The 23,954-nt window shown below is 43.4% G+C and overlaps 2 protein-coding genes and 1 long non-coding RNA gene across 4 annotated transcripts in view; 2 read left to right on the plus strand and 1 right to left on the minus strand.

Annotated features, from left to right (window-relative positions):
• The window catches only part of MOCOS (molybdenum cofactor sulfurase), a 97,167-nt gene extending 96,248 nt beyond the window's left edge, over nt 1-919 (plus strand). Inside the window, exon 15 of the mRNA XM_081835067.1 lies at nt 666-919. Coding sequence (XP_081691193.1) covers nt 666-779 — 114 coding nt within the window. The 3' untranslated portion in view covers nt 780-919. The remainder of the gene's footprint in view (nt 1-665) is intronic.
• A 147-nt stretch (nt 920-1,066) lies between these two features.
• LOC309326425 lies at nt 1,067-6,108 on the minus strand. Its single transcript, XR_014150294.1, has 3 exons — nt 5,988-6,108; nt 2,452-5,944; nt 1,067-2,073 (listed from the first exon to the last, which is right to left on the minus strand). It is a non-coding gene; the product is annotated as an uncharacterized lncRNA (long non-coding RNA).
• Nucleotides 6,109-19,653: 13,545 nt separating this feature from the next.
• PTPN3 (protein tyrosine phosphatase non-receptor type 3) overlaps nt 19,654-23,954 on the plus strand; it is a 92,398-nt gene continuing 88,097 nt past the window's right edge. Inside the window, exon 1 of one of the 2 annotated variants that reach the window (XM_081835061.1) lies at nt 19,654-19,833. In XM_081835061.1, the coding sequence (XP_081691187.1) occupies nt 19,785-19,833 (49 nt within the window). In that variant the 5' untranslated portion in view covers nt 19,654-19,784. The remainder of the gene's footprint in view (nt 19,834-23,954) is intronic. The other variant, XM_081835060.1, reaches the window with a different exon arrangement.

Here is a 23,954-nt window from a genome sequence, read left to right on the forward strand (position 1 = left end):
GGGGATCAAGAGGAGGGCCTTCCTTGAAGATCTCAAGACCCAGGCAGATTCCTATGAGGGAATATACAAATGTGAATGAGCTGCTCAGTGGAGCTTTGCTGCCACTTCCACAAAACCTTTTGGTTTTAAAAAAGGGGAGAAAGCAGAAAGCAAGCCAAGCTTTCATTTGCCTTCCTTTTTTCTTTTTCTTTTTTTGCCCCGTCAAACCCTGAAAGATCTGTAAGTATAATAAATGTTAAGCTTAATTTTTAACAGAGCATCATGCCTCCTTTCCTGTCCGCTTGCTGTCTACATGGGGGCGCGATTCTTAAAAGTGTTTACCCAGGTCAAATGCCACCCCACCCCACTAAAAAACAAAACAGGCCAGAAATTGTCCCACAGTACAGTGGGGTGCAAGCTAACAAGCCAAAGTCTGGGTAACTTCCACAGCAAATACTACAGTGCTTCCTCTGAACCTTCGCAATAAACTAAGACCGAATTTAAGCAAGAAAAATGGAAATGGTTCTGAACATCATCTTAAATAAGTTGACCATTGTTTCTGTTCATTGCACTGCTTGTCGTCAATATACTTATAGGAATTTAGTTTAACCATCCCGAGGCATTGCAGTTGTTACTGTTCCGTCTGTTGGGTATTTGATCTTACTTACAAATGTTTCCCCCCTCAGACTAAGTTTGGAATATACCTGATGAATCATCCTGAGATGCAGGTCTCCCATCCAGATACATTGTCAGTGGGTTCGCCAGTGTTTGCAGCCGTAAAGAACATTATCGCATGTTGACCATCGGCTGAAGAGCAAAGAGGTGGAGGATTCCTCAGCTGAACCTGCAGATGGGACGGTCGTGCAGATTATTCATACCTGTTCTCAACAGCAATATGATCTTCTCCAATGTTATGAGTAAAAGGTCAATCACCTTTAAACATTCAGAAATGACATGTCACAGCTAATCAGGTGGATCAGTTTTTGCAACTCTATATCATTTGATCATTTGATTTCTTTTTTCCATTCAGGTTCACGAGAGACTTGTTGCAGGGCACTGATGCTGACTAGGAAATTTAATGTCCTCAAAATGCCACTTCACAAGTTTGATCAATAGTTAATAACCTCAAATAGTCAGCTGATTTAAATTAAGTATGGTGTGTGTGTGTGCAGTGTGTGGGGGGGGGGGAGAAGAAATAGTGCATTAGATAAGAAACAGATGGCTGGCTGGAAGTGAAGCACCTTGGGATTCAAAGGCTTTAACGTGGATAGCAAATTGGCTGCCTTGCTGCAGTGCCTGCTGTTAGCTTCCACTGATGCAAGTAGCACCTGCAACAAAGGACTCATCCAGACTTCTGCTTTTTTGCCAATTATTTTTATTGATCTTTAACAAATTGCCACCAAATTAATACAAGTTTAAAAGCTGGTTTTCCACCCTCCCCCAAATGTCCCTTCTATTTTCCTCCCTTCTTTGCTGCTCCCAATATAATAACTTTTACAGCTATCTTTTCAAAGTCCACCCATTCCTTCTCCCTACACATCACCTGTTCAATTACCAATTTCTGCTATGGCTTTTATACATTGTTATAACCTGTCCTCAAAATAGTCGAATAGAGTAAATCCTCTTTTATCTATCTATAATAGTCATTAATCAGTTTTGAAACATTTCCCTCTGATGCCTCTTGAGTAGCACTTTGCCTGAGAAAAACAGGCTCTGCTTCCTCCCAGACAACACACACATATTCCTCCCTAACATGGCCTTGAACATTGCTGTCTCACATCTGGGCCCCAGTAATAAACAGAGTGAAAAGGAACCCCTTATAATTTTTTTTGTATAAATATATAATATACATTCCCCCTCTCATACTGCCAATCTCCCAGCCTCCCCCATACCTTGCATTTTGCCAATCTTAATCCTCAATTTTACATACAATCAGCTCATAATTAAATAAATAAATAAATAAATAAATAACATAATCCAAATCTCTTCTTATTTCCAACTTCAAGCTTTGGGGCTGATGTAATCACACTTTCTGTTTTTTACCCAGCTTTTGGTCGCTCACCGAGCAGCTGGGCTTTAGCACCAAATATAAGCCTGAATGGGACGTGGGTGGCGCTGCGGGTAAAACCTCAGTGCCTAGGGCTTGCCGATTGCCAGGTCGGCGGTTCGAATCCCCGTGGCGGGCTGCGCTCCCGTTGCTCGGTCCTAGTGCCTGCCATCCTAGCAGTTCAAAAGCACCCCCGGGTGCAAGTAGATAAATAGGGACCGCTTACTAGCGGGAAGGTAAACAGCATTTCCGTGTGCTGCGCTGGTGCTGGCTCGCCAGAGCAGCTTCGTCACGCTAGCCACGTGACCCGGAAGTGTCTCCGGACAGCGCTGGCCCCCGGCCTCTTAAGTGAGATGGGTGCACAACCCTAGAGTCGGACACGACTGGCCCGAACGGGCAGGGTACCTTTACCTTTACCTATAAGCCTGAATGGAGGGGAAATTGGCCTGGTTTGTGAGCATTTTAAAAAGCATGTGTTAATTATGAGGAGGTGCCATGAGTTTATCCAGAATAGATCATTCCAAACCAACCTTATCTCCTTTTTTGATACCGTTACTACTTTGGTCCTGTGCCATTTCTTTCCTATCTCTGTCTTTCTTCACCTTCATGCACACACTGGCCTGGTTAGCTCTTCTTGCTCATGGCAAGGCTTCACCACCACAAACAGAATGCAGTACAAGATTGTGTCTTTGCAGCCCAAGCCTACAGTCTCTGCAAACCAGTACTTGCTAGTTCTACTACATTCAGTGAGGCTTGCTCCCTGCTTAGTTTGCATAGGAGTGCAGCCTGCATAGCAGTGTAGAAAGTTAATTACCTAATTTGTGGACTGGCACCAGATTTCCCCTTTTTGTGCATAAAGATTGGTTGTGACACTTCACTTGAGTGGCACATTTGACCAGGGCCATCCCACCCATGAGGCAAAGTGAGCCAACCACCACAGGCACCAAGATCCTGATGCAGATCCCCACCCCCACCCCGTGATTTCTGATGTAGATTTTCACTGAGCCCTTCTTCACTGGTGGGGATGGAAATGCCGTTTTGTGGTTCATCTCAGGTACCAAAATGTCTTGGGCCAGCCCAGAATCTGACCCAATGGAACAGTGAAATGGAATGGAGAGATTTACATGGCTACAACCTAGATGGAATGCTGAAAAAATGTCAAGTGGTAAATTGAGCCACACTTTTTATTCAAGTGAATAATATTTGTGCACTGTCTGCTTAAACAAAATAATTTTGCTGTAGATCAATCCTGACAATAAATGCTTTGCAGATATTATCCAAATATTTTTGAAGCTAAATTATTTGTCTGATATTTGAGATCTATATTTGATATCATGGGATACTTGATTCCAATATTTTATATTTAATAATATTTAATAATATTTGATATGACATATATTAATATCTGAAAGCATTTTATGGAAGACATGAAATAGACATGAAATAGGACTGTAATTTTTTGTAATACCAGCCAAAACAATCAAGAGAATGTAAACAAATCCAAAGAACTCAATTTGGAGGGGAAACGTCTCTCAGAACAAACTATTCTGTGTTAGAATTTGCATTCATCTTTCTGAAAAGCAGGTTGAAAATATTTGCCAAATTTCAAATATTAGAAAATATTTGTTTCAGCTAAAATATATAATTTGTTTTTCTATGAGTTCATTTAATTAAACTGACATCTCATACTTTTGCAGAGAGGTTTGTCTGTCTGTTCTCTATTGGGGGCCTTTGAGATATTGTCACCCAATCTGTGAACACAAAGCAGTTGGTTTTCCTCTGTGACAATGTTTTGGATTGAGATGGTGGACTGAACTGCTCCAGACTGCCAATTTGGACATCTTTGGATATACCACTGCCCCTTGGGCATGGTGGTTCCTGAGACGGGAGGGCAAGCAGACCTGGCATGGCAGCTGAGTGCACAGAGGAGCAGCCCGGGAGCCACCCGCCAAAGGCTCAGGCTTGCTGGCCGCAGGACTCTTCCTCGCAGGGAACACAATGATGAAGCAGTACCCTGCAGGACTGGCCCCTCCTGCTTTCTGAAGTGTTTTCAGGAGGGCAGGAAATAAGATATTTGCAGGAAGGTTCCTGACATCAAGGAACAGGTTTTCATCTGTTCCATTGGTTTAAGTCCTCCCCTCCAGAGCAGACAAACACAAGCATGTTCCATCTTCCATGTGACAGCTGTTTAGATATTTGAAGATGGCTATCATATCTCCTCTCAGTCGCTCCCACAATTACTCCTCCTAAGGCTTGGTTTCCACACCCTTGATCATTTTGGTTGCTCTCTGCATACACTCCAGCTTGTCAACATCCTTCTTAAATTGTTGTGCCCAGAATCAGATACAGTATTCCAGGTATGGGCTATCCAAGGCAGAATAGAGTGGGACTATTACTTTCCTTGATCTGGACATTATACTTCTGTTGATGCAGCCTAGATTAGCATTAGCATTTTTTGCTGCTACATCACACTTGGCTCATATTAAGCTTGTGGTCCACCAAGATCCCCAGATCCCTTTCACATGTACTGCTAGTAAGCCAAGTGTCCCCCATCCTATATTTCTGCATCTGGTTCTTCCTGCCTAAGTGCAGAACCTGACATTTGTCCATATTGAAATTCACTTGTGCCAGTTCTCCAATCCGTTAAGGTCATTTTAAATTCTGATTCTGTCTTCTGCAGCATTAGCTACCCCTCCCAGTTTGGTGTCATCTGCAAATTGGATGAGCATCCCCTCAATTCCTTCATCCAAGTCATTTATAAAGATGTTGAGCAACAATGGACCCAAGACAGAACCCTGTGGCATCCCAAGATGACAAGGAACCATGAATGAGTACTCTTTGGGTTCAGTCAAATCCACTTAACTGTTCATTTTACCAGCTTCCTTGCAAGAATATTATGGGAGACTTTCTCAAAAGCCTTACTGAACTCAATATACGCTATGTCCTCAATATTCCCCTGATCCACCAAGCTTGTAACTTCATCAAAAAATGAAATGAGGTTTGTTGGGCAAGACTTATTTTTCTAGGTGCTCACAGACCAACTGTTGAATAATCTGTTCTATGACCTTTCCTGGTACAGTGGTACCTCGGGTTAAGTATTTAATTCGTTCCGGAGGTCCGTTCTTAACCTGAAACTGTTCTTAACCTGAAGCACCACATTAGCTAATGGGGCCTCCTGCTGTCGCTGCGCCGCCAGAGCACGATTTCTGTTCTCATTCTGAAGCAAAGTTCTTAAGCCGAGGTACTATTTCTGGGTTAGCGGAGTCTGGAACCTGAAGCGTATGTAACCCGAGGTACAACTGTATTGATGTCAAGCTCACCAGTATCTGATGATTGTGTTGTTTTGGTACTAATGGTTAGATCCAGCTGCTAGCTGCGTGTTTCATGGGACACCTTCTGTGACATCACAATGTGGCTGTCAGCTGACCTGCTCTAGTTTTTCTTTAGTGGTTTGGCCAGATGCACCACATGGCCTTCCTTTGGACTCTCCCATCTGATAGTTCCATGAATCTTTGTGATTCTGCCAGGCTACTGTCTCTTACCATCTTTTCTCTCACCTCTTTCCCAATTTGAAGCTTAAAGAACCACTGCTCCAGGAACCTACAATATTCTGGGGAGGGGCTTCTCACTGGAAATATCCAAAGCACGAAACAGTCATTTCTGTTGGTATGATCTGGGTTGCACCAAGAAGGCTGTGGGTGTGAGAGAGACAAATATTTCACATAAGATAAGATAAGAGTGTGGGGTTGACCTTTTGAAATATTTAAATGTTAGCCTCTGTGATGGAAATACTTTCATTTTTTGTGTTTTAACTCCAACCCCCAGACCTTTGTGGGCAAAATACACTGTGATACACTTTCTGTTGCAAAATTTACACAGAAGTAGACCTACAGCTTATTGCTTCTAGGGCACTGACATCTGCACAGCAGGAAACAGTGCGCCCAAATGTCAGAGAATTAACATTAACTGTTTGGACTGAAATAAAATAACAAGAAAACCCAACTCTACAATTCACCCGATGCTTTCCAGGTTACAACAATGTGAAATACAGCATTAAAAATTACAGTCACAATCTGAGTGGGTCTATATGCTTTCCTCATATGAAGTTGAATGAGATTGTCAGATGCACTGCCTGGGGAGGAATCTGCACAGCTTTGAGAACAGAGAACAGGGAGAATGTGGTTGTGTCCCAATCAATGTAAATGCAAAAGTGTGGGGGGGGGGTGTTCAACAAAAGCTGACCCAGGGGTACACAAATGCCCAGCTAGTGTTCCTTTTGCAGTAAAAAAAGATGTATCATATTGGCCTGAATATAAGCCTCACTTTTCCCCCAAATTCCGACTGTGAAAAGTTAAAATGTGGCTTATATCCACGACCTTATGGTATGCAGCCAGGAGCGTGAGGCAAAACGTCCCGTCCTCTCCCCCAAGGCTGGGAAGGGAAAAGGATGCCGGTAACGCAGCCTGCCCCCCCCCACTGCCCCCGGTGTGCAGCCAGGAGCAGCGAGGAATGGAGCGGCTTATATTTGGGTATTTTTTTTATCACCCACCCTCCAATTTTAAAGCTGCAGCTTATATTCAGGTGCGGCTTACTGTATATTCAGGCCAATACGGTAGATATATATCTGATATATATCTAGATATACCTTATATCTGATAAAGCTCTTGATTTTGAGATTTTTTTGGTACCAGCTACTATTGATATATTGGAATAATAATAATAAATGCTCCATTTTTTCCAAGCAAAGATTGATCCAGAGAAGCAGACTTCTGACACCACATTCTTGGTTTGGTTTAGGGACTTTTTTAGTCCCAGGTTACGTTGGGATAGGAAAAACCACCCCTAGAGACACTTCTGCCCCTAGGGACAATTTGGTTCATTTTAAAATAAGTGTGGTTTTAATAAGGTATTATCCTGATTCTTTTTAGATTATGAATTTTTATTCCAAGAGTTAAATGAAGACAAAACATTAAAGTCTGACGCTGAATATAATTTATCTGCATAAAGAACTTCATATTAATTTTTATTAAGTACGGTATTTGCTTGGGTTACAAAGGGACTTTATAATCGGAAAACGGAGACAATGTAACCCAAGAAAATCTTTAATAAAAACAATTTTTCCTCATGTTGCCACTAGATGGCAAACTTTCTCTTTCTGCTCTATCTCTCTGTGTTCAAAAAGAAATGTACAGTGGTACCTCGGGTTAAGAACTTAATTCGTTCCGGAGGTCCGTTCTTAACCTGAAACTGTTCTTAACCTGAAGCACCACTTTAGCCAAAGGAGCCTCCTGCTGCCACTGCGCCGCCAGAGCACGATTTCTGTTCTCATCCTGAAGCAAAGTTATTAACCCGAGGTACTATTTCTGGGTTAGCGGAGTCTGTAACCTGAAGCCTCTGTAACCCGAGGTACCACTGTAATCTCATCTGGCACTGGAAAACAAGCAAGCAAACATCCCTTTGGAGAGGGTGGACTACTTTAAAGGTACCCAGCACAAAAGCCCCTGGTCCTATTTGTAATTTGACAAGTCAGGGGCTCTTCTCTTCTTATGCCTGCCCTTTGCAGACCAATTCCCCACGAAACACATCTCTGGGGACACTGGGATGCCAACTTCACCCACCTCTGCCCAAAGGAGTTTGGTTTACAGGAGGGCTCGCCCTCGGGGCTCCTCCGCTGCTTCCTGCTGAATCCGAACAAGGAGCAAACGGCAGAAAGAGAGACTGTGCCGCCGGCTCAATTCCCCGCGGAGCGGCGGGTTTCTGCAGGAGAACGCGATGGGAACAGAAAAAGAGCCTCTCGGACCCGCGACCAGAAATCCCGGAACAAGCGGACCTGAGGGGGAACCCTTTGGGTTGACGAAGCAGGCCTGGGACTCGCGACATTCGTTTCTTTAAAAACAAACAAACAGCCTTTTAAATGCGTTATAACATTGTGACACCAGGCGGCGCTTTTGGGGCAACGTGATTTCCCATTATTATGAGGTTTTCCTGATGTCCCTCGGACTTTGCGCCTGATCTGAGTTGCGCAGCCTCCCGCCAAAGCTCTTTGGACCAAAGCAGGCTGTTTTCCAAAGCACCAAAAAGGGGACCCAAATCAAATCCTGTGGCCGCCCCTGATGTCTGACACTGCCAGTTCCATTCCCATGTCATTTTAAGCTCTTGTTTGTCATTCTGCTAGTTCATTACAGCTAATTAAAGATACTCATCCATTACATTTATTTATATGTTTTGTCGCATGTTACATATACCAATAAAATACAGTAAAAGCAAACACAGCCTTTGACAGGCATCCCAGCTGAATCCTGCACACTGTTTGCTCTTGCCAGGGAATTTCCCTATGACCATCTCTCTCTCTCTCTCTCTCTCTCTCTCTCTCTCTCTCTCTCTCTCTCCCTCCCTCCCTCCCTCCCTCCCTCCCTCCCCCCCCCCCACATTTCGCTTTGTTATTGCCAGGTATTTCTCTAATACTAACACAGAAAGGTGGAACTGGGAACTGCTCAACTGGGGAAACCCAGACAGATGGGTGGGGTATAAATTATAAAACTATGATGATGATGATTAACTGTGATGTTGCCTCTACCCTCTCTCAGAGTGGGAACTGTATGCAACCACACATATGTAGTTTAAGTTGTGAAGAGTCAGGATTGTCTTTAAGGATTAATAAGGTGTTGGTCAGGCACTCCCCATCTACACTAAAGGAATTCAGAATTTCAGGACCGGAAGAGTTGCATCATAGGATACTGAAGTAACTTGACAGTATTCTCCTGGAGACTCTGGTCTATCACCTTTGAGGAATCCTGGAGAGCGAGTGTGGTGCCACTGTGTGGAGATGTCACAAAAACAACATCATGGTGAAGTTGTGTAGATGCACATGACATCTGGACAAAGGAGGAGCCAATTCACTCCTGCTAACATGAAGGTGAGGGATTGCCAGCCTCATATAACCAACAGGCCTAAATCTATTTAATGAATGAAGGGAAGGAAGAAACTAATCAATCAAGATTTGTTCTCCCTCAGTCTGCATCTAGATCTAGAGCCAACTTATATACCAATAATTTGGTGTGTTATTTACCTATATACCAATAATTTAGGAACTTTCAGCACAGAACTAAACTTTTTTTTGCCTGTGCAACACATGAATCCAGCCTTTAGGGAGTTTCTAAGTAAACCATTTTTAACTTACCAAACATGTAAGTTTCTATGCTAAGGGAACTGGGGAATTTTGGAAGGATGTAGAAGGGCATATTTTAAAGAGAACAGCTTATATTTCCATGTTTTGCTGCATATTGTGTGGTTTTAAATGTCTGCTAGGGTTCTCTCACCAGAGTACTTGCCCCAGCAATTCTCCTTTTATACTTGTTTTCGCTCAGTACTCAGATATAACGATGCCACAGGACTGCCAAAGTGCGAGCCACGGGGACACAGGCTGGAGCAGACCAGCAACCCAAGAGGCAGACCAGGACCCAGGGATTCTGGCCCACTTTTGCCACATTCAGCTTGCAGTCTCTATGACGATCAACACAGCTCCCAGGGTGGGCTGCCTGCTTGGCGCCCTTCAAGTGCTGCGTCGGCTGGCTGGGCTCCCCCCTGCATAGGTGGCTCAGCATGCTCCTGCTGGGCAGGGATGCTCCGGTGGTGTCAGCAGTGAGGGCTGGGTTGCCACGGCAGACTCCTTCACCCTCCGTGCTCTCCCCCCTCCCCCCCTAGTGCATGAGCCCCAGGCATTGTTTGGTCACGCGACACTGCTGAACCAGTCCTGCTGGGCAGTTCCTTAGAAAACCTCCTTTTTCTCCACTGTCACTACTCCTCTCCCTCTCCTAGGTGGTAGCAGGAGCTGAGCCCCCTGCAATGGTGGAGAGGAGTGGGAGTGATGAGAAATGTCTTCTCAAAGATCAAGAGGAGGGTGTAGAGCCTGCAGCAGCCATGGCAGTGGCGTCCAGTGAAATTTCCTGAAGGGAAACAGTTAGGGTCAGAGGCACCAGCATGGCACCCACTGGCAGAGGAAGGGGGGTGCGGGTGTTGGGAATGCCATTCCACCCTTTGCTGCAGACATGGGATTGTTACATGTCACATGTCTGTTTACATTCCAGCACAGATTGCTGGCACGAGCAGAACTTCCACTCTGTATTGCTTTTGTTTTCAGTCTCTCTCTGAGAAGACAGCAAGGAGAGATGCCATGTTTTCTTTGTCTTGATTTATGTATAATAAATGTGTAGTTTAGTATCTGTCTACAGCCTCAGGCCTCTTCTGAGGAAAGTCTGCTCAGGTCTGCAAGCTTGAGTCCCTCTGCCTCTCCCATAGCCACCCCGCCCCCGGCTGTAGGACACACTCGCCAGGCACCCGAGCGGCTAGTTACGCCACTGATTGCTCCTCCCTCCCTAAGGCTTGCAAAAGCTTCCTGGGCTTTGGGAAGGAGGCACCAGGAGAACATTAAGGGGAATAGTCTCCAGGGAATAGTCCCCTAGTCCACTGACCACCCACCACTGAGCCTGGGCAAGCACCTTTGGGTGGTGGGAAAGCTTACACTTTGAAGAGGTAACTGGGTGGTGGTCTTTCTCCCCCCTCCCCCTGTGCCCCTTTTAAACTTTAAACCAAGGCAAGCTACTCTACTCACTTTAGAAATCTCTTAAGAAGGTCCTGGGAAATAACAGTGGCTTTGAGGTGCCCAGTGACACTGTTGGGAGAAAGATTTTAACTGGCATTTTTGTTAAGAAGGAAAATGTTCCTTGAAAAAAATACCTTTCTGCATTTGCTGTGGGGGCACCTGATTTTGAAAGTGGAGTGGCTTAAACAGGGTTTATTTCCAGGCAGAACTAACCAGACCTCAGTTCTGGCACCTCTCAGGCAGGTACCATTGCCTTCTAGAAAAATAGCACTGGGCTTGCCGTAAGTATTTAAGGGCACACCTCAAGTCTCTTGGCTTGAGGGAGAGATTTAGAACCTCCCTTTTCAGATGTTTCCAGGAATTGAGGTGTCTTGGGATACAAGGGTACCACACCTTCTTCTTTTCTTGCTTTAACCACCTGGGGGTCCCCATTTGAGGAGAGAGGCTACAAAATTGCCAGGCTGTGGGACAGCCCCCTCCCCTTGAGGCATGTCTGACCCCCACCATTGTACGCATTTTGTTGGTGAGCCAAGGCACATCTTTCTGCACATGGCTTTGGGGTGGAATGTGAGTCCAGTGCACCACTCCCTCTGCAGGGCTGCCTGTTGGTTTTGCTTGCTGTTTGACACAGTTTAATGGATAGCTTGGTGTTGCTACACACTATGTGGTTTGCTTGTTGTTTTAAACTGTATGTAACCTGCCTATGTGGTGAGGAGCAGACTATAAATGGATATAAATAGACGCCCTGCTTTTAGACTCTTCTAGTAATATGGCTGCCTTGGATTCCATGTGGGCACCAAATTTCAAGATTTCATAGAGAAGAGCACCCTGGCAATTTTGATAGCCCATTGTTGCCATGCTCTGCACACATGTGTGCACCCATCCAGGGTGGCATGCTGAAAAGCTAGACTTGGCTTTGTGGGAGGCTTAGTGTGTGCAGCGGAAGGACACTCCCCTCCACTGCAGTCCGTACCTCAATTCTCCGTACTGCTGTTACTATTATTTACACCACTCTTATTTCAAGGAACTCCTGGTGGCATACAGGGGTCTCTTTTCCCCACCTAACATCCCTGTGAAGTAAACAAGGCTGAGAGAGAGAGAGAGAGAGAGAGAATAACTGACTCCAAGACCTGAGGGGGGGCTTCATGACTGAATGAGGATTTGAGCCTGTGTCTGCCCACTCCTAGCCCTACCCTCCAACCCACTTTTTCTCTAAGGGGGTGATGGTCCACACTGTAGGGCAGGAGAGGATGGCAAGTGAGGCAGGAAGATACAAGGACAATCAAAGAAACAATTAAACATTTCAGTGTAGTATCATATTGAATAAGGGGAGCAGGTGGCGCTTTGGTCTAAACCACTGAGCCTAGGGCTTGCTGATCAGAAGGTCAGCGGTTTGAATTCTCGTGTCAGGGTGAGCTCCCGTTGCTCGGTCCCAGCTCCTGCCAACCTAGCAGTTCGAAAGCATGTCAAAGTGCAAGTAGATAAATAGGTACCACTGCGGTGGGAAGGTAAACGGTGTTTTTGTGAATTGTGGCTTCTGTCATGGTGTCCTGTTGCAACAGAAGTGGTTTAATCCTGCTGGCCACATGATCCAGAAAGCTGTCTGTGGACAAACGCCTGCTTCCTTGGCCTGAAGCAAGATGAGAGCCACAACCTCTTAGTGGTCTGACTGGATTTAACTGTCCAGGGGTCCTTTACCTTTACCTAGTGCAGTACAGTATAGTATCAAAATATTTTTTTTATTTGCAGAATATGGATAGATATATTTTCAAAATGAGACCTAGGGCAGCAAGGGATATTGAGGACAATCGTAGCTGTGATCAAGAATCACTGTTCAGAGTGCGGGAGAAGAACTCATTTAATTCAACACCAATAGGCGGCGCGAAACAGCGATGGCGGTCCTCTTCATCCTCTGAAGAGGGGCTCCGCAGAAAAGGGTCGCTCGCTGCGGCATAGCGGCGACCCGTTAGGAAAAACCACGGGCAGAGGGAGCCCGTGGCCGTGGGACTCGGCGGGCGCCAGGAACCCCCCCAGAAGCGACGAAGGGACCCCGTAAGGGGCTCCGGAGCGCGAAAGGGGGAGCGGCGCTGTGAGTTCATCGCTCTTTCTGCGGGAGGCGAAGCCGCGCGGCTGCTGCTGATGAGCGCCGACCTTTCTTCCTGTGAACATCAATTTGGCAAGTAACATACCCGTGAGTAAAGTTGGACTTAAAATTTTCTTTTCTGGCTTGAAAACGGGAGACGAGTAAAAGGAAGTCCGTCTCCCGACACAAGAACAAAGCATAGACATTGAGGAGCGCTGAGGCGTTTAAGGGAACTTTATAAAGTGGAACTATTGTGCATTTACAGAATTTGCAGTCTTCTTATTTAAAAGACAAAGAGAGATTTTATCTAAGCTTACGGGACTTGTATTTGGAACTTTGTTTCAAGAACGCAAGTCGTCGGGCTGTCAGTGCGTAATTGAGCTGTCAAACTGCGGACTACTGTAACAAGACTTTAAGTTGCTACATATATTGAGACTTCAATGTTTAAAACACTGTTGCAGATACCTCTCTGGCTACCTTGTGGCTTTAGTTTAAAAAGTAGAGGACTCTGCGAACCTTTCTTTTGTCTTGGAATTACAAACTAAATTTGTCTTGGAATTACAAACTAAAAAAGAGATCACAGAAACTTTAAATGGCGGAAAAATTCTCTCCTTCCTTGAAATTTTAAGATACTCCCCCTAGAGGATTGTGGAGTTACAGAGGCCTGGGAAATATATATTGTTTGGAATTTCTGTGGTTTAGTTGTTTGTACTCTGGACTTGCTTTCTCATGGAATAAAGGATAACTTGACCTTGAACAAGAGGCAGGTGTGGAATGAGTGGCACAGGGAAAACAAGAGCAGCAAAAGCTAGAGAAAGAGAAAAAGAAAAAGAAAGGAAGCCTGTGCAACTTGTCCAAACAACCTTAGCTCATCACCGTAGATCATCTGTTCCAACCGTCCTGATAGCACAGGAGGTGGAAGCCGAACAGTCTGCTGTAGAGGACATGGCAACAGGAGGATCTGACACAGTTTTGAAACAAATTTTAGAACAATTAGCAATTTTAAATCAAAAAGTGGACAATCAATCACTAAAAATAGACCAAGCAACATCCACTATTAGTGCACTATCTGAAAAGGTCTCTCAGAATACTCAGGCAATTGAGAATTTACAAGGAGCAACAGCTGAAAATCATAAATTAGCTGTGGAAGCTTATCAAAAAGCGGAGCAAGCAAGTAAAAAAGTTGATGAGATTAAAGGTGAAATCAAGCCCCTGCAAAGACAGGTAGGGGAACAGCAGGCCTACCTGTCGATGGTTGAATTGAGAAATAAGGAAAATAACCTTAGGCTGAGAGCTGTCCCAGAATTGGAGGAAGGCAATTTGGAAGGATTCTTGACACTTTTATTCTCCAAATTCTGGGGAATAGAAGAAGATAAAGACTTTAAAATTGTGACTGCATTTAGACTGGGCAGATCGGTGAAGAAAGACAAGGCCAGAGACTGTTTGGTTATTTTGAGATCAAGAGAAGAAAGAGACAAGATACTAGGCCTACATTTCAAAAAATCTTTAGAGATAGAAGGCAAAAAGGCTGAAATTTATAGAGACATACCCAAATTGTTATTGGATCTTAGAGCCTCATACATAGAACTGGCAAAGTTGCTGAGAAACAACACAATCCCTTACAGGTGGGAGTTCCCGCAAGGACTATCATTCAGTTATAAAGGAAGGAAAGTAAGAATTAGAACACCAGAGGACCAGCAGAAGTTTCTTCACGACCACGGGGAAGACCTCCAGAAAGGAGCAGTTGCGTCTTGGCCACCTCCATTACCAGAAACTAAACAGCCTGGAGCTGGACCATCTTTACCACCGCCGGGAATGGGGGAATCCTAAACACCCCATTGTAAGGCCTACAAATTGATTCAGGATGTCTCTGCAACTTCTTAGTTGGAATATAAATGGTGGAAATTCCCCAGAAAAAAGAAGGAAGGTATTTCATATTTTGAAGAAAGAACAATTGGACATTATTTGCCTGCAAGAAACACATGTGACAAGGCTCCATCGGAAAGTGCTAATTAATAAAAGGCTAGGCCAAGAATTTATTTCTTCGGACAGAGTTAAGAAAAGAGGAGTGGTGATATATGCAAAGGAGAACCTGTCACCGAAATTTCTATTTAAAGATGAACAAGGCAGAATCTTGGCTATCGAAATCCACACACACGGAGAAAAATTTTTGATATTAGGAATCTATGCACCAAATGATGGAAAATCGGAATTTTTTAAGAAGCTGCATGAGACTTTACTGGACTATTTAGACTATAACAACATCATTATGCTGGGAGACATGAACGGGGTCGTTTCTGTAAACATGGATAAGTCGCAAAGTGCAAATATAACAAAAGATGGCAGACTACCTAAAACTTTTTTTGAAATGACGGACAATATGGATCTGATCGATATATGGAGAGTCAAGAACCCCTTAGGAAAAGAAGGAACTTTCTTTTCCGAAGCTCATCTGTCATGGACACGAATCGACCAAATATGGACAACTAAAGGACTGGCACCTAAAACTAGAAAAGTGGAAATTTGCCCAAAAACTTGCTCCGACCACAATGCTTTGAAAATGGAATTGAGACTAAACATAACCGGATCCTTCCGATGGAAAATGAATGACACCTTATTTAGAGATCAGGAGATTGTGAAGAAGGCCCAAAAAACTTTAAAAGATTATTTTGAGATAAATCTAAACACTACGGTGGAAAAAAGAACAATCTGGGATGCAAGTAAAGCGGTTATGAGAGGGTTTCTAATACAACAAAACACTGTAAAGAAAAGACTCTGGAATGAAAAGAAGCAGAAGATACTGGAGAGAATAAGTGAAGGAGAAAGAAAATTAAGATCTAGGCCCAAGTCTAAGGAAGTGCTGAGAGAAGTGAAATTTTTCCAAGCCCAATACATGAAACTGATAAATCAAGAAGTGGAGTGGAAAATTAAACAAATGAGACAAAGATCTTTCGAATCAGCTAACAAGTGTGGGAAACTGCTAGCATGGCAGTTGAAAAAAAGACAAAAACTAAATACAGTTACAAATCTAGAGATTGAAGGGAGAATGGTTCAGAAACCTGAAGAAATCAGAAAATGTTTCCAGAGATATTTCAAAGATCTTTATGCACAAGGGCCGCAGAAAGAATCCGAGATGGATCAATTTATTAAAACTAACGGATTACAAAAAATTTCCCAGGAAATGAGAACAACCCTGAATGTTAAAATTTCACAGCAGGAAATTGAGAGTGCCATACAGAACCTCCAACTAGGCAAATCTCCAGGCCCTGATGGACTTACCTCCAAATATTATAAGGTTTTGAAGGACTATTTGATACAACCCTTGATGGAGGTATGCAACCAGATCATGGAGGGTAAGAAGGCACCAGAAACGTGGAAAGAAGCTTTCATCACATTGATTCCCAAAACAGAAGCTGAAAAGACTCAACTTAAGAACTACCGTCCCATCTCACTCCTAAATGTGGATTACAAAATTTTTGCAGATATTTTGGCTAGTAGATTTAAAAAAGTATTGAATGAAGTGATCCATAAAGATCAAGCAGGCTTTCTCCCGGGTAGGCATTTGTTTGACAACACAAGAAACATTATTGACATTTTGGAACTCTTACAAACAAATATTAACACTAGAGCGGTGTTAATTTTTATTGACGCGGAGAAAGCCTTTGACAACATTTCTTGGATGTTCATGAAGAAAAATTTGGAAGGGATGGGAGTGGGACGGGGGTTTGAAAATGGTATAGAAGCAATATATTCAGAACAAAAAGCTAAATTGATAGTAAACAATGTGGTGACGGAGGAATTTAATATTGAAAAAGGGACACGACAGGGGTGCCCCCTATCCCCATTATTGTTTATTTCGGTCCTGGAGGTGCTTTTGAACATGATTAGAAAGGACCGGTCAGTTCGGGGTATTGAGGTCGGAGTGAAACAATATAAATTGAAAGCATTTGCAGATGACTTGGTATTAACATTACAGGAGCCAGTCCCTAGCACAAAAAGAGTTTTAGATTTAATCTCTGATTATGGTCGGGTGGCGGGATTTAAGTTGAATAAGCAAAAAACTAAGGTTCTAGTAAAGAATTTAACATCTACAGAAGCAGATGAGTTTTTGAAAGAGACAGGATTAAATGTGGTTAAAAAGGTGAAATACCTAGGGGTGTATCTGACTTCTAAAAACTTGAATTTGTTTAAGGATAACTATGAGAAATGTTGGTCAGAAATTAAAAGGGATTTGGAAATTTGGACAAGACTAAAACTTTCCTTGTTAGGCCGAATAGCAGCTATAAAGATGAATGTTTTGCCGAAAATGTTATTTTTGTTTCAGACCCTGCAGATTGTGGACAAAGTGGAATGTTTTGGAAAGTGGCAGAAGGATATCTCTAAGTTTGTTTGGCAGGGCAAAAAGCCCCGAATTAAGTTTAAAATACTAACAGATGCGAAAGAAAGGGGGGGATTTGCCCTGCCAGACTTGAGGTTATATTATGAATCTACAGCCTTCTGCTGGATGAAAGATTGGTTCTTGTTAGAGAACACTGATGTCCTAGATCTGGAAGGGTTTGATAACGCTTTTGGGTGGCATGCGTATTTGTGGTATGACAAGGTTAAAGTTCACAAAATGTTCAAAAACCATATTGTTAGAAGAGCAATTTTTATGGTCTGGACAAAATACAAAGACTTATTGGAGAGTAAAACACCAAGGTGGCTTTCACCGGCGGAGGCCAAGGCACGTAAGAGACTTAACATGGAGGCCTACTGGCCAAAATATTGGGAACTAATTGAAAAAGTTGGTGACAATTGGAAGCTGCAGAGTTTTGAAAGTGTAAAAAACAAGGTGCGAGACTGGTTGCATTATGCTCAAATTCGGGAAATTTTTAAAACAGACAAAAAGGTTGGGTTCCAGGTGGAAAAATCGAAATTAGAGACAGAATTGTTAGAACCTAAAGACAAATTACTCTCAAGAATGTATAACTTGCTGCTTAAATGGAATACACAGGATGAGATAGTCAAATCCGCCATGATAAAGTGGGCACAGGATATTGGACATAACATTATGTTTGATGACTGGGAAAGGTTATGGAACACCGGAATGAAATTCACGGCATGCAGTGCCCTGAAAGAAAATATTATGAAAATGATATACCGGTGGTACATGACCCCAGTCAAGCTTGCTAAGATATACCACCTGTCTGATAATAAGTGTTGGAAGTGTAAAGAGGCGGAAGGGACATTCTTTCACCTCTGGTGGACATGTCCGAAAGTGAAGGCCTTTTGGGAAATGATCTATAATGAGTTAAAAAAGGTACTTAGATATACCTTACCCAAGAAACCGGAGGCCTTCCTTCTGGGCATTGTAGACCAGAATGTGTTAAAGAAGGATAGAACTTTTTTTATGTATGCTACAACAGCAGCAAGAATTCTCATCGCAAAGTGTTGGAAGACACAAGATTTACCCACACTGGAGGAATGGCAGACGCAGTTGATGGACTATATGGAACTGGCTGAAATGACTGGCAGAATCCGAGACTTGGGAGAAGAAACAATGGAAGAGGACTGGAAAAAATTCAAGGACTATTTGCAAAAACATTACAAGTTGTATGAATGTTAAGAAAATGCACTTTTTAGGAAATACTAGCCCCAGCAATTGCAATTAGGTGAAATGAAAACTAAGGCACAAGAAGTTAGAGGTGGAATTAAGAAAAATTTTTATTGCATTATGTTTTAATTAAAATACATAAGATTAGGGTTATAATAATTTCGATCTTGGTAACATGATGAATTGAAAGATACAATAAGTAATGAAATAAGATAATAAATAGCTGAAGATTTTGTATTATGAACATTGGGTTATAAATATGTTGAAATGGGTAACATGACAAAATGAAAGATACAATAAGTGATGAAATAAGATAACAAAATGCTGAAGTTGGTACTATAAATAATGCAGATTCGGGAAGATGTGGGGAAGTCCAAAAGATTCTGTAAAAGAAATATGAATTATGAAACTTTTGTACTTTATTTTTTTTCTTTTTCTTATTCTGTAAAACCAATAAAAATATTTAAAAATAATAATAATAATAATTCAACACCAATAGCAGGCCCAAGCAAACCTCCAAAAAGAGAAAGTTTGTTTATATGTGGATAGCTATATGAGTCTCAGTTTCACATGGACTGGAAATGAAAATGTTCCTCAGCCTATGGGCTTGATCTGCGGTGAGAACCTTTCTAATTCCAATATGGCCCCAAAACAATATGAGAAAACACCTGTTGTCAAAACATGGACATCTGGCAAACAAGGATGTTCAGTATTTAAAAGGCTGTTGGTACAGCGGAAATGCCAATAATCATATTTCAAAAAATGTATAGCAATCTCAGATAAGATACAGGTTATATCTTACCAAGTGTCTGAATTGACTACTCAACAGAAAAAATCAGGCAAAATAACTGAAGAATTTATTGATGATGCTGAGCTGCATTGTTTTATACTTTCTGGTTTGTCCTGTGATCATATTTTAAAGTAGTTCTGTTATGTTATAAACCAAGCACTGTAAGGAGTTCTTTCCTTTTGTTTTCCGATGTATTTGTTATCAATAAAAAGTTCTGTGTGGTGCAAGCAACACCTCCCCCCCCCAAAAAAAGTGTGGCCCAGAGAAAAAAGTTTGAGAACCACGATTCTACCCATTGCATCACATAGACTCTTCCTTCTGGATCTGCTGCGGTGAGGAAAGCTTTCCCTCCTCCATTTCTGCCTGCGGTGAAGTTGATAAAGGTCCAGAAATCCCACCAGGGAAAAAGCCTCTAAAAGAAGGCAATGCTGAGGGAGGCATTATCTGGCCCCGTCTTCCCAGGGCTGTGCGAAGGGTGGATGCAACGGCCATGAATCAATTAAAGCCTCTTCTGACACATGAAGCGCAAGAGTTCCTGTTTTACAGGTTTGTCTGGAGCGGAAACAATGTGAACTTGTCGCTATTGTAACCAGGACAAGGCAGATTCGTGCTTCGTGAGACTCTGGGTTCTTCCATGTACAAAACTGAGCATCTTGGAAGGGAGAACAGGAACAAGCAGCAGGGGAAACAATGGTGGAACAAGATCTGTGGCTAGAATGTGCCTCGACTCAAGAGAAACGTAAGTTTATAAAAGTCAGGAGGGCAACAGCCTTATTCAGAAGATGGGGAAGTCCAGGAAGTGGGAAGCCGGGAAGTCAGCATTAATTACAAGCTTCTGGGCATCTAATGGGATTATTGCATTTGAAATGAAAAGGTGAAAGGCACTGATGCGAATCATGGGGAAAAGTTGTTATAAAAAAACCAGTTGCTGGAGCAGGGGCAGATAAGGAAAATGAGTTTCTGGCACATTGAAATGGAGGGGAAAGATGTTTGGGAGTGCCTTTTGATACACTAGGTTCTTTGCTACAGAAGTAGGTTCTTTTTCCAGTAATAGCTGAGATTCAGAGCAGTGTGTGTGTGTGTGTGTGTGAGAGAGAGAGAGAGAGAGAGGTTACAGAAAACCTTCCCACACGTTATTTTATTATATACTTTAAATATTTACAGCCTACCTTTCTGCTAAGTTAAATACTTGATTGCGACCTGCATCCTGAACTCTTTGATCTGTCCTTTGCATATGTTTGTAAACACACTTTCTGGCACATTTTAAGATGTGTACTTAAAACACCTTGCAATCTCTGTATTGACCCTGAGCTTCCAGAGAGAGCATCAATAGTAGGCATTTTTACGCATGAGATTAAGGCACCCTTCCCCAACCTGGTGCTCTCCAGATTCCTTGTACTACATCATCATCATCATCATCATCATCATCATCATCATCATCACCCCACCCATCTCGCTGGGTTTCTCCAGCCACTCTGAGCAGCTTACAGCAAAATATTAAAATACAATAATCTATCAAATATTAAAAGCTTCCCTAAACAGGGATGCCTTCAGATGCCGTCTAAAAGTCAGATAGTTGTTTATTTCTTGACATCTGATGGGAGGGCATTCGACAGGGCAGGCACCACTACCGAGAAGGCCCTCTGCCTGGTTCCCTGTAACTTGGCCTCTCTCAGTGAGGGAACCGCCAGAAGGCCCTTGGAGCTGGACCTCAGCGGCTGGGCAGAACGATGGGGGTGGAGATGCTCCTTCAGGTATACTGGGCCAAGGCCATTTAGGCAGCGGCGGAGCTTCATTCTCCGGCACCGGGGAGTGGAGAGCAGGTGGGGGTGTGGCACCCAGCATGTGCGGGGGCTCCCAGCCGCGATGGCACCCCACTGGGATTGCACTGCCAGGTGTGGTGCGCTCTCCCCACATTCCTCTTCCTCCACCAGTGCATTTGAGGGCAGCTGGCTAAGAGAAGAGATGCCGGGCTGGCGCATACACCTCTGTGTGTTCTGCAACAGCACTTGACTCCCTACCCCTCCACACCTTGGGCACAGTCTGCTGTCCCATCACAGCAGTCTACATTTATTACAACACTGCAATACGCTCCAGCCGCTGAGACACACTTCTGTTTCTAGATAGAAGAGATACACATGGCGAGAGAAAGAATTTCCCACTTCACAATAGCAAGGCTGCAAAACAAGGTCTTCTGGTCTTCCTTTTCGCACCTCCCTGTTTGCACAACAGCCTTCCTTAGGAGATAAGCATGGCTTGAGATAGCATGCAGGAGACTAAATCTTGTCAAGGATGCCTGTGGTTTAGCTTGTGCAGATCTTATATTCCACCCAGCCCCTGCCTTGCTCACAAACACAAATCTGGGACTTGAATTCATTAATAACTTTGTTGTTTCAATCCTTCCTGCCACAACCTCATTATTCTGGAAGAGTGATAGTATGCGCAGAAACCTGCAGTCTCCAGTTCCCTCCCTCCCTCCCCTTCTCTCTCTGTGTGGCGTTTCACCAACACAAAGACTCATGCACCTGCCATAGGCGCTGCAGCAGGTGAATGCTTGACACTAAGATCAGACTGGAGGCCAGCAACAGATAATTTTTGGATAATGACATTTATGTGCTTGTGCAGTTTGCAGGAAAAACAGGAGGGTATCAACTCCTGCCAAGTTCAGTAGAGCCATATTCAGTCATTTCAGATATTGATCTTGGCACCTCTGGGTAAGCAGCATTCAGAGAGAGTGAGTCACTCATTTGGATCACTGAGGGCAGAAGCAGTCTCAGCAGGCATAGCTCCACCTTTGGTCTATTTATTGTCATTTTAAATTGACTGTCATGCTAGAGGCACAGGAACTATTATGCATAAACAAAAGGCCTTTATTAAATATTGTCTATTAAATTGCATTTTCACTGCTTGCCTTATTCTGCATATAAGTTGCAGTACCACTTTGATTAAGCTTTTATTAAGCAACATTGAAATCCTTTCATTTGTTGCCTAAATGTTTAGTAGTTGATAAAATCCATTAATTGGACCATTTCTGAAGCCTTGTTTGAGCACAAGGAAGCCAGCAAGAAATATTATGGGGGAAATGAATGTGCTTCCAATATTAATAGGTTCTATTTCTAGTAAGCCTGCCTCGCTGTCTTTTTTACAGCCACATAAGGAGGACTAGAGGCTTTATAGGCTGATGTGACGCCTAGTACTGTTCTTTCCTAGGCAGTGACTCATCCCTTTGCCTGCACTAATATTGAAAGCAAAGCAACTTTCTGTGGGCTAATCATTGCCATGAGCAAGAGAGGCAGCAGATGGATCACCCTGAGCTTGTCTGTAGCAGTGAAGGTTGCAAAATTAAGCCTGTAACTTCAGCCCCAGTAATCTCAATTAGGGAAAAATTAGGACACACTCCCATACTTCAGGTCTTCTGGCTGAGGGGCTCTAGGATCTAGAAGCTGGTGGAGCTTGAGCCTGCGTTGTTGCCCCTGCATGATATAGATGCCAGAGGAATTCCCCTCACATGCCAGCAGAACCTTCAGGAGGCAGAGCCCTCATGGCTGTGAAGCAGGGCAGCACGTTCTTGTTATAAGGAAAAAACTGCTCCTTTTCCCTTACGGGGTACCCAAGAGCCCATATAGAGTCCTTTTGTAGGTTCTCTATTGGTAGGAGAAAATAACAGAGACCAACCTGAGAATATTAAGAAGCAAAGCAGCTAGTAAGCCTGATCTTTATTAAAGCTGTTGCAACAGGGTGCTCCCACCACACATAGGAGGGGAGGAGGGACCCCGAGCCATGTGCACAAGCCCTTATATAGACATTTTAAATTGCCCACCCTGGAGTCCGACCACCCCCCAGATACATCATACGTACATCACAGAAGGGGTGTAGCCCAAGACCACCCCTTTAATACATCAGAGAAGGGGCGGACTACAACAGAAATCTGAGTGAGTTGTTTTTTTCCTCCTGTCTGCTAGGTTACTTGATTAGATTACCTGGGCATCCTGGCCACTCTTGTTATGATAACTACTCAGTTCCTGAATCCAGGTCACAGGTCACAGGCTCACATCTTATTCATATCTTGAATGTGCCCTTAAGACAGGATTTGTGAAAGAGACAATGGGGAGATTTCCCATTTTCCTCCGACCTTGTAGAGAAATATTTGAGGTCATTTTGGGAGAGAAAATGGCTTCAGGACTTTTCTGTGGGTTTCAGACATGTGGTTTACATATTTGTATGTGTTTGCTTGGTACATTTATGAACAACTATTTTATATATATATATATATATATATTTGCTTTCGTAGATTTTCACGGGTACAGGAATGCAGGTTTTGGTGTCCTCGGGTGTCTTCCCGTGTAAAAGTTGGGGTGTCTAGGCGACGTTTCGACGAGGTCTCACTCGTCATCTTCAGGCTGGTGCTTTCGGCTTCTTGTTACTGGAACAGAGCAGGATCTCAGTGTTTGAGTTCCTATAAATACTGTAGAGGGGGTGTGGTGTATAGCCTCCAATGTTCTGGGCAGAGAGGAAGTTCCCAGGCTAGTGTGCCTTTTCTTCTTTTGTTCCTTAATTACTTGAGAGATATCTTGAGTGGTTTCTTGAGTGATATCCTGAGTACCACTTAGGTGGGTCATTAGGTGTGGATTAGTTGTTAAAGTCTTTGTGTCTTGACCTCTTGAACTTTGTGAAGAGTTTTCCTGAGAAGATGGCTGTACTGTACTTAGTTGTGCTCTGGCTTGGCTTCGTGTATAGGGGCGAGCTGTGGTTTTGTGGCTTGTGTCAGCCAGATCTGTGTAGGGATTGCAGGGGGGTGCAGCATCCGGAGGTGCCACCATGGATTGGCTACTGGATGGTGTCTGTAATTCATCTGTGGAG

Source organism: Podarcis erhardii, assembly GCF_964252035.2.
Source record: "Podarcis erhardii genome assembly, chromosome: 13".
Lineage (NCBI taxonomy): Eukaryota > Metazoa > Chordata > Lepidosauria > Squamata > Lacertidae > Podarcis > Podarcis erhardii.